At 42.8% G+C, this 11,106-nt stretch overlaps 1 protein-coding gene across 2 annotated transcripts; it reads right to left on the bottom strand.

Moving 5' to 3' along the window:
• Positions 1 to 3,693: 3,693 nt before the first annotated feature.
• Positions 3,694 to 7,528, bottom strand: LOC134437633 (uncharacterized). 2 transcript variants are annotated; one of them, XM_063187116.1, is made up of 4 exons: positions 7,112 to 7,528; positions 6,293 to 6,886; positions 5,971 to 6,158; positions 3,694 to 5,464 (listed from the first exon to the last, which is right to left on the bottom strand). In XM_063187116.1, the coding sequence occupies exons 1-4, from the start codon at positions 7,463 to 7,465 to the stop codon at positions 4,771 to 4,773; spliced, it is 1,830 nt and encodes a 609-aa protein (XP_063043186.1). In that variant the 5' UTR covers positions 7,466 to 7,528; the 3' UTR covers positions 3,694 to 4,770. The 2 variants fall into 2 exon arrangements, with proteins under 2 accessions (XP_063043186.1, XP_063043188.1); XM_063187118.1 differs by lacking the exon at positions 5,971 to 6,158 and having other exon boundaries at positions 5,378 to 5,464.
• Positions 7,529 to 11,106: the final 3,578 nt, after the last annotated feature.

The raw sequence follows: 11,106 nt of genomic DNA on the forward strand, positions 1-11,106 counted from the left end.
GCATATAACTCTCTCAGCAACACATTCTGCTCCAAACTTTGATGAATGTCTTGCAAACATCCTGGGCTATGCATTGGAACTTCATCAGATTTACTCTGATGTAATCCCATAGTTAGTAGTTGTAAAAAAAAATGGTGCTAGTTGTTGCAGCCGGAAAAGGACTTTATGACAGGGCTGGTCCAGGAATACAGTAAACTGTCTGGCAAGAACAAATTAGATCTCCCCAAGAAGCCACATACACACAAAGTTGAAGACCTTCACCATGGTTTTGCTAAAAATAAAACAAATGACAAGAAATGAGAAACATACTACAGTAGCCCTACATGGAAATTCAGATGAATACATAAAATATATACAAGAGAGTGAAGATGGACAGCCGCATACGGCAGACTATCTGGAGACAGGGGAAAGGAGGATAAAGCTGCCTACAGCAGCTATCTGACCAAGGGGGAGGGGAAACATGAAGATGTCTGCCTACAAACAGGGGCAGCAGCTCACCAACAATGGGCAGCTGGCTGACTGGTGACAAGATGTGAAATGACCAGAAAAAGGGAGTGAACTATCAGACTCATCAGGGTCAGGAGTCACCATTCTGAACAGTAGTACTTATTGCCTAATTAGGTAACATATAAAGCAGCACAAGCACAAAGACAGTTTTTTTTTCAGACACAAGTCTCTTGCTAACATACAGTATGATGATATATGACCAATACAACATTATTTGTCTTTCCCACTTCCTTTAGCCTTCCTAAATGCTCTCAGTTAAACCTTTCATTCTCAACTCATATTCAACTTCTCATACCATCCTGGACACTATCCAAAAACCCATTACAACAGTAGGCCTACACACGTGTGAGAAAATATCTTCTTTGTCTTTCTTCTCTTTTTTCTGTCTTGAGAAAAAACCCTTTCCTTTCTGTTTAACTAATTATTGGTATTGGAAAAGATTATCTTTTCACTAGAGAGATCTTCTCTCATTTCCTTTTCTTCTTTCAAATTTCAAATGTATTTTTCTTAAGGGGGATAGCCCCTTGATATATAATGTCTCATTTTCAAGGGGGTCCCCATATAACATGACAGTACAATGCAACAGAATACTGACAGGACAACACTAATGCACATACAATATATTCGCTCAGTCTCCCCCTCCCCCCCCTCCCCCCCTTGGCCTACACATTGATAGAGAACGTATGCACACCACTTTATCATTAAACACTTGTTTTTATGAAGCTTTGACATAAGAAGTGTAAATCACAGGTTGAAGGACACATGGGGAAAACAATTGCATTTATAGGTCTCTTGCAGGCAAGTCAGAAGTGAGAGTTTAAAAGAATGAAAAGAAACATCTGATGTATCCTGGAAGGTTATTCCTATCGGAGGGCACTATACATTTAAACTCCCACCTTCTTTTCTGTGCACAACTACTACTACTAGGCTACTACTACTACTACTACTACTAGGGTGTATACGTCAGAAGGAACGTCTCGAGGGCCGTTTTATCCGACCTCCAATATAATTTTAATGTTATGTAGCTTCAGATGAAATATGACATATTTTGCAAATTAATCTTAGAAATTACATTTGCAATACAATTAGGTTATATTCATGGGAGACCTACAGGTAGAGGTAGACTCCACCTGTAGAGAAGGTGATGTCTGTTTTAAAGGTGGCAGCCTTCAATATAGGCCTAAAGTGCAAAGGGAAATCCTGGTTTGTGTTCATAGTAGCCTACAGCCCTTGGAGGACTTTTACAGCCCTTGGAGGACCTTGACAGCCCTTGGAGAAATTTGAAGTGGCCCCTCGAATGAAAAAGGTTCCCCACCCCTGCTATACTGTAGTCCTGGACCATCCATGTAGACCCGTTCGCAATTTTGAGTTGGGGGCGTTTCTCACTGGAATTGAGTTACTGGGTTCCTAGACATTAAAAATCACGGAGGTGCTCGTCCACCATAGTGCCAGATTTTTCACAATATGGCCGCCAAATATGGCCGCTATCGCCTATGACAAAAACCTGTGTTTTTTACTTTTAAACTGTTTATACACATGCCATACATCAATTCTGACCAATTTTTGGAGAGGAAATCATTTCTGACAATTTCATGAGGAGAATGTGTGATTGTGACCTTAAAAGGTCATTGCCAAGGTCAAATTTGCTATTCTGAAGAATGTCAATAGACTTTCATTGTAAAAATGAGAAACAAATTCTCAATTATGGTATGAGGAGTTATTTGCTGATATTGCCATGATTATATTGTGTCAGTATTGAGTTCCTGCGCCCGTCGTCATAGTTGCTGGTCGCGTGCCGAAAAATGATGGGCGTAGCCATTTTGGCAGTAAACGCGTCAGTAGATTGGCAGACACTGACTGGCTGTCACGGTGAAGGAGGACGGACTTTACAGTGACACTTGACAGGATGGTAGACAACTGTTGTGCTCCAGGTTGTCGAAACAGACGGGGCAAGAAGAAAGGAGGATTAGCTCTATCATTTTATCGCATCCCAAAAGATGCTGCGAGGAGGGAAAAGTGGATAAGTGCTATCAAAAGAGCCAGGAGCCATCAGAAGAAGACTGAAAGGTGGGACCCGCCTGCCGTAGGATTTCGTTTGTGCAGCGAACACTTCATATCAGGTGGGTGACCAATGTTACAAAACATTTCTGGAAGTTTAATTTTAATATTTATATTTACATATGTATATGTATACCTGAATCACAGCACGCAATTATTATAATTAGTGGACACCGTGGCGTCCCTTTTTTACACAACAAGGTTCAGGCGCAACCTAGCCAGTTAGCAGTAGCTTGTAGTAAGCTAGTGGTAAACAACCCCGTGTTGACATTCCTTTTTATTTTGTAGGGAGAAAGAGTGATAACCCTTTAAGTCCAGACTTTGTGCCATCTTCCGTCTCCAGAGAAGAGGAGACGGACAGCTAGACTGGAGGTGTTCAACAGGAGGCAGAAGGCGAAAATATCGAAAATAGAGCAGGCAAAGCTAACTGCAGAAGCCATCCGTGTAAGGTGGGTAAAACTAGTTGTTAAATCAAGCCCCCGTCTGATTGATTATTTACATGTTGCTGCCATGATGTGGTTATAAAGAAAAGCGCCACACCAGTAATTTAATGAAGGAATAACATATGATTTGCTTCCATGAAACATGTCAAACGGTAAACGTGTAAACATGTCATTGTCATTAGTATTTTATGCATGATTTGCTGGTTCTGTGTTTCATCAGGGCATCAATTGATTGTCCCCAAAACAATGCAGCAACAGAAGACCAAACCACAGAGCCCTCCATCACAGAAAACCAAGTCATAGAGCCCCCCATCACAGATCCTTTGGAAGACTCGGGTGATGAAGATCCTGTCCAGCCTGATCCAGCAACACCACCTTGCACCTCTGAAACCTGTAGTAAGCACATCCAGTCTCTTGAGCTAGAATGCCAAGCTCTAAGGACTGAAAATATGTTGTTAAGGGACAAAATAAATAGAAAGACCCTGACAGAGCTTAGTTTGCAAAATGATGATAAAAAGGTGAATACCCTCACTGGGTTAGCAACCTATACATGTCTTATGACCATCTTTCAATGTTTGACTCAATTTCTCAAACTTAGAGCATCAATAACATGTTTTCAACAATATATGTTGACTTTGATGAAGCTGCGGATGAACTTGACTTTTGACTTTTTAGGTTTTTATTTTGCCATCGATCCAACTACTACCTCTAGACACTTCAAACACTGCGTTAATTTGATTTATTGTAGACTGGTGCCAAGTCTAGTGGTGTGGCCTGATAGAGAATCTTTAAGAACATCTCTTCCATATGTATTTAGAAATGGTGGCTATGAGAAGACTGTTTGTATCATAGATTGTTTTGAAATATTTTTAGAGAAACCAAGTAGATTGCGACCCAGTGCACAGTGTTACTCAAAATACAAATCACATCACACCATGAAATATTTAATTGCCATTTGCCCTCAAGGTTCAATTTCTTTCATCTCTAATGGATGGGGAGGTCGCACCAGTGATAAATTCATTACAGAACACAGTAATTTTTTACCTAATATTCTCCCAGGGGATATTGTTTTGGCAGACAGGGGCTTTCTGGTGAAAGAGGCTATTGAAAGATGTCTGGCTGAATTGAAAATCCCAGCATTTACTCGTGGGAAAGCACAGTTAGATCCTGTTGACATAGAGAATACAAGATCCCTAGCCTCCTTAAGAATTCACATTGAAAGAGTCATAGGAGTACTTCGTCAGAAATATACTATCTTACAAAGCACTGTGCCAATAACTTTCACAGACATAGAGACAGAAAATGATGTCACTTATCTTGATAAAATTGTAAGTGTATGTTGTGCACTAACAAATGTACCAGATTCTGTGGTGCCCTTTGAGTGAATATGTGTGCCAACAGAAAATAAACCTTTTATGATGCCTTCTCACTTGTTTGTTGTGACTACTTTTCTCACACACTAGATTTGAGTGATCTATCCATGTTTTATGCTCGTCACAGATACTACTACAGACAGAAGAGAACAACATTGTGGCATTGCGTTTACCAAGATTTCAACCTTTTACTCAATCAGGTTTCAAAAGGTGACTACCGGTATGCTAGTCTCATTAAAGGGTGAGACAACCCAGATGTTAAAACACAATTTTCCCCGACATGTTCTGGATGATAAAGGAGGACACAGCTATTACACATACAATTCTTTTTATTATCTTCTTACTGTGCAACCATGAGTACATAGGAACAAGTTAGTAAGACTAAGTAATTAAGGTTTTTTTTGGGCATTGCGTAGTTTCCTACAGCTTGGACACAGCCACTGTTTTGGTACCCTTTTCAGCTGGAGGCAGGTTTGGTGGAACCTCTTCACGGCACAGAACCCTGAGGCACAAACGAGCATGTTCCCTGCCGCAGGTGCACGGCAGTAGCACCACTGTTGCTGGGGATCGGAGTCAGCAGTTGGTTGTTTAGGTGCAGAAAACCATTTTCCTAACAACTCTGGGATAATACATTTTGTGAAGAAGGCACGAGCGAGTTCAAGTTGTACTTGAAAGAATTCTGAGTCGAATGCAATGCGTTCTACAAAGAGTTCCTTTTCCGTCCACAGAATAAAATCACAGTAATCACATTTTGTGACAAATAGCTGCATCTGGACTTGGTAGAAGTATGGATGGTCTCGCTTGACTTCAATTTTTCCGTCAACATTTTTTTCTAGGCAAAAGTGTCCACCAGAATTTACAGCTTCACTCACAGACAAGTCCTTTGCTGAAAATGGGCATTTGATTTCTATTACCCCTGTGCCACAGCAGCTACAGGACACATACCCATCAGGTGAGGCCCCGATAAATGGGTGCTGAGTAGAAATTCTGAATCCGGCTGGTCGCACCAGGACATCTGTGTGTGATAGTCGATGCTGCATTTCGTAATAACTTCTGGCCAGTTCTTCATTCTTGCATCCCCATCTGAAGAAACAATGTAAACATTAGTTTTGAACAATAGTAATGCCACCCCACAGTGCTACCTCCCTGGACTTTACAAATGTTTACTGCTGTACTTCTGCTCTTCTTCTTTTTTTTTTTGAAAGAATAGCCTATTACCTACTGCATTTACCCTCTCTGTTTGCATTTACCTCACACTCATTTTCTTGTACACCATATGGACTGTTAAAGAAATAGAAGAGACTACATACTGCACACCCTATTTTACTTCACAGGGAAATTCCAGCTGATTTCAACATGCAGTTGCAATGGTCATACACACACTACCCTGGACTTTTCCATGCTTTCCTGGAGATGTGGCATTTACATCATCCCACATGATACTGCTGTATTGTAAAGTGTCAGCTGACGCACATGTCACAATAATACGGTATATCAAATGCATACGCCCATCACTTTTTGGGATGATGTGTGTTATAATATTCAGCTGCATGTTGACATTGGCTGGAATTATCTATGCTCATGAATACCTGGTAGCCTCACTGGTGAAAACATGGGACTTTGGGTAACAAATTTGTCTCATGAGAGACACTGCTGGCTTTCTGATGTCTGTTCTGGTTGCTGCTCTGAAGGTAGATCCTGTCACCCTACCACTCCTCTGATCGTACCAAATTCTGGATTTGGACTGAGCTTGGGTCTCCTCCTCTACAATATCACTCTGAAGAAAACATGGCAATCCAAATAGTTACTAATTTACATTGCAAATTAGCACACACAGTACACGTGCACATAACATAGTAGATATTACATTTCAATCATTAGTTCAAAAAAAGAAAAGAATATGTTCTGTACCTGTTCTTCAGTGACAGCCAAGTCATCAAATATTCCTTCTGCCTGTTCTTGTAGCTCAGCCAGGCTCAGGTCTCTTGCCTTCTTGTCGTACAAACTGGTGAGGGGTTCGGGTAAATCCAGCTTGACAGCCTTGGGTATATAAGATGTGGCATACCCGGGAACAACTGACAGGACGGCAGGTCTGCAGGATTTCCCATCTTGAGTGTGGCACTGAGAAAGGTTTTTGTAGAGTTGAGCTTGCTCGGCAGCAGTCAGGGGTGGGAAAGATGGTGGCGCAGAGGTACCCTTGGTGGAATTACCCTTCTTGTTTTTTTGACTGCTGTTGAATATGATGTCCTTGCCCTGCTGGTACTCCACATTCTTCGCAGCATCCTCACTGGGCGAGGCCCACTTGCACTTTTTAGACGTGCAGCTGATCTCTTCGTGCCTTGCGTTGTTTTTCTCCCACAGTCTGAAGAGCACAGCTGACACATGAGAGCAGCTCTCCCCGAGTCCCGCTGTACAGTTGCAGTGTGCTCCTAATACGACACCGTCACTCCTCACCACCACCCATGGCTTTAGCTGACTGTCATTCAGCCGTTGGGAGTGATTGACCTATGAAATTAAATATATATATATAACTACAGGTTGAAAACCCCAGCCTCTTTGGTTGAGTACGTTAGAAAATACAAACTTAGCAAGTTACATATGCATTGCAGTAGCTACCCAAGATAAACAAACATGGTAGGCTACTGTGACACTGCTGCAGCTAGCAAAGCTAATAAACAAACAATGCTAACTAACACTGACTATAACACTGACTGATAATTTAATACTTACCCTTGCAGTGATGATGCCGCAGTTTTTGGATGCAATACTCCACAGCTGAATGTGCGTGACGAAGCCGGATTGACACCATTTATACGCCTCCAAGCTTTTATACGCTCTGAGTGAGTCCCCAGAGTAAACGGATGGGAAGTTTACCAGATAGCTGTGGATGTCAGCATAGCGCAAGTCGGGTAAATCATCTTCAGGGCAGGATGAGATGCTCTTGAAAAGCACACCGGGTGCATTATAAGGGTCGCTGATGTTTAATCTTTGTAATTTTGTTGTATAAAGCCGAATTTCACTGGAATTAAAATGAGATGTGTACTCGCTCTGTTTAAAATCGCTGGCGCCGCCACTGGTCGTCATGTTTACTGCCAAGATGGCGTCTGACAACCAGAATTTTGCCGAAAGTCACGTGACGCAGGAACTCAATAGTGTCAGTATAGTCCTTAAAAGGTCAAGGTCAAGGTCATGTTCCAGGTCTTTTCCCTATTCTGAATAACTCGGCCATGTGCTTGCCTATTAGGTCATTGTTAAGAATAAGGAACAGTCACTATAAATGTAAACCTAACATTTCCACACAGTCAGAGGACAGGACAGCACATGCACTGCAACAGTCAACACAGAGAGGAGCCCCCACTAGAAGAGGAGAAGTGTGTCAGAGATCACAAGAGTACACAACTTCACTGCCTCTTTCAAATGCTTGTGCATGAGATTCAACGCGGAATAAGGCGAACACCATTGCATATGATGCTTCCCACACAGCAAAAGCCTTCACATCAAGAACCTTCTTGCAACTTTTCACAGGAGTGGTTCATGTTCAAGCTTCCAGACAATCAGATCTGACCAGTCTTCTTGCTAGCTATGTTGTGGAATGCTCGAAATACCGACAGAAAACCATACCTAGCACTTACAAGGGAGGATTATACATCCATTATACATGGGGGCATCTGTGGCCTAGTGGTTAGAGAGTTGGTCTTTCAATCTAGGGGTTGCAGGTTCAAATCCCCCCTGACCTCTCCCTACATCTCCATCCATGGCTGAAGTGCCCTTAAGCAAGGCACCTAACCCCACATTGCTCCAGGGACTGTAACCAATACCCTGAAAAATAATAACGGTAAGTCGCTTTGAATAAATGAAAGCGTCAGCTAAGTGTAATGTAATATACATTGGCAGGCATCCAGCTCTGATTATGCTGACAAATCATCACTTTCTGGTACCAAGGGTTCACACTATGCAGCCTTATTACTGTTTCCAGATGCCTCAGTGAACAGACACCTTCAAAAGTCTCCAGTGTCGGGCACAGAATTAGGCCAAGCTGATGATATACTGCAGAGGAATTTACCATGCCAAGAGGTACCTGATCATGCAAAGCCAGTGGTTCGACCTGCCCTACCACCAGACATGCTGCTGCATCCTGAAAACAAACAAGCAACATTACTGCATGTTGCCACTGCAAAAGGTTTATCAGGAAAGCATGAATTCTTGATCAGCCTGATTCGCTCTGGTGTGTCAGGAGGAGACCTTTTGATGCAGGCTGCTGTACACACACTTGTCTCATCTGCTGTTGTGCCAATGATACGTGCTGGCTTCCTTCCTATAATACCAAGACCCATTACTGAGTGTGCCACTGTCAGACACTGCCTATCCAACTTCCAGTGTTCGCAGGCAGATGATCCAGGCATCAATGGCAATTTGGTGTGATGAAACCTGCATGAGACAGAGCACTTCAAGGATCTCTTCCACTGTATTGGCCCTTTCCATTGGACGCATGTTATTCTCAGATATCAGGGAAAATTGCCTCGAGGTTCTGGCCTAGATAATGCATTGATGCATGTCTCTCCAGTGGGAGGTATTCTGGACTCACAAGGACAAGGCAGACTGTCCAGTGCTTGCACAGGTACAGGCATTGCACAGTTCACTGGCTTCAAATTAGCGTTGCCCAGAATTTGAGTTTGAGGCCTTGACTGAGCAAGTGGAGAGCTTGAATCAAGACAAGTCAGAGCTCTGCCAATTCTTTGAAGTTTGGCGGCCATCATTAAAATTGCTGTTGTCTCTGAAAGAGAAGGAAAATAAATCAATATGAGGCTACCATAACGTCCTATGTCAATCTTTGCAGAATGTAACTGCAGTAGCCTCTTACTGCTGTGGGAGGTGAAATAAAGGTTGAGCAGCATTCAGAGAGTATGCAAGGGTCATGGAGGACAGTTTGTAGTAGGAGCCACACGCAATGTTAATGTTGCAGCAAAATTTGAGTTCTTTCCATCAGATTAGAATGATCACTGATGTCCTCAACTTTCTCACCAACAACACCACTTTGAAGCGGACAGAATACCACCTCCAACATGCACTGAGCACCGCTCCGTGCCTTACATTCAACCGAAATGTGTAATTGTTGCTAGACTTTGTGGTGGATCCGCAGAATCCATACTCATTGACCGTTAATGCGCCCGTTCCACTGCACAATCTGCTCAGCAACCAGGTTGTTAACAGGAGTGTTGCACCTCGCCTGCGCAACCGTCTCCAAAGCTTGTTTTCAGCTTATACTGGCAGGATAGGTTAGTTCTCAAGAACATAAGATAAGTGGAACTGTTTCAAAAAGGAATCTTCTGCAGTACAAAGATCAGCCATAGAAGACACTAGCAATCATTGTAAAGGAGCAGAAGTTGGTCTCATCTAAAGACATAGCTGAGGCACATAGGAGGATGGACATTGCTGAGGAACGGGGCATGAGTATTCAGCAGATCTCATGATGTCCTTTCAGCATCACCCCTGTTAGATGGTGACCTTCTGTTGGTTGTTAACAAGTCAAAGCTTGTCAGTGAAATTGAGCCTCACCTTAATCTCACCCAATGAAGCTCTGAGTCTACTTATTGCCCTCATGTTCGGGTAGACTTCATGTCAAAGATCCGTCATATGCCTCTGGCAGAATTTAGGTGCTGTCATCATTGCCTTCATCAACTCAGCAGTATCCCTCTGCTGACATCCAGAGCGCATCCATCTTGTGACTCCTACATTGAGATGTCATTGAAGGAAGGTGAACGCATGCTGTGTACCAACTCAACAACAGCCGTTGACATCATTGGCGTGAACGGACTAACACCCATTCCTCACCAACTTGATAAGTTCCGGGCCTCTGTGGAGAACAAGTGAAATCTCCAATTGTTAGTTCCAGACATGATTTATCATCAAACCAGAGGCAATACTACAGCCCTGTTGTTCTTGATGATGAGGTGCTACCAGCAAAGTCATTGTGAAGAGATTCCAGAACTCTTGAACTGTGTTGATGAGGCTTAGGCCAGGTTGCTGTTGCATGTTGAGTGGGCTGTTCGTGTGAAGCAGTGCAGAAAAGTTGTTATAGACTCAAATGATACAGACACATTCGCATTGCTTCTCCACTACAGCCCATATTTCCAGGAACTTGGTATGCAGGAGATTTGCCAGCAGTATGGCACTGGCTAGATGCGGAGAATGCTTCCCCTCCATCAATTAGTCTCTCATCTTGGACCATCACTGACAAAAACTGTGATCAAAGAACATATTCTGTAAGGAGATGATTGCATGAGTAGAGGGGTTGCATGAGGTTGGGACTAAACATGCAGCCATGGTTTCTGATCCAGTCCAGTACTTGCTATCTTTGGAGAGGCCAAAATATTGACCGAGCAAGCTGCAACATTGGCTGAGAAGTACTTGGTGCGTGTCTGGGCTGGGGCCAGATCAACCACAACAGCTGTAATATTTGATGATCACAGAGTATAAATGTACAGCATTGGTGATGGAATCAATGCACTTCCTCCCATCAATAGTGCTATAAGAGGGCACATTCACAGAGGGGCATTTCTAGTTCATAGAGTCTGCAACATACTTACTTCTCCTCTAGTGGGGGCTCATCTCTGTGTTGACTGTTGCAGTGCATGGGCTGTCCTGTCCTCTGACTGTGTGGAAATGTTAGGTTTACATTTATAGTGGCTGTTCCTTATTCTTAATAATGACCTAATAGGCAAGCA

The sequence above is a fragment of the Engraulis encrasicolus genome, chromosome 21 (assembly GCF_034702125.1).
Source record: "Engraulis encrasicolus isolate BLACKSEA-1 chromosome 21, IST_EnEncr_1.0, whole genome shotgun sequence".
Lineage (NCBI taxonomy): Eukaryota > Metazoa > Chordata > Actinopteri > Clupeiformes > Engraulidae > Engraulis > Engraulis encrasicolus.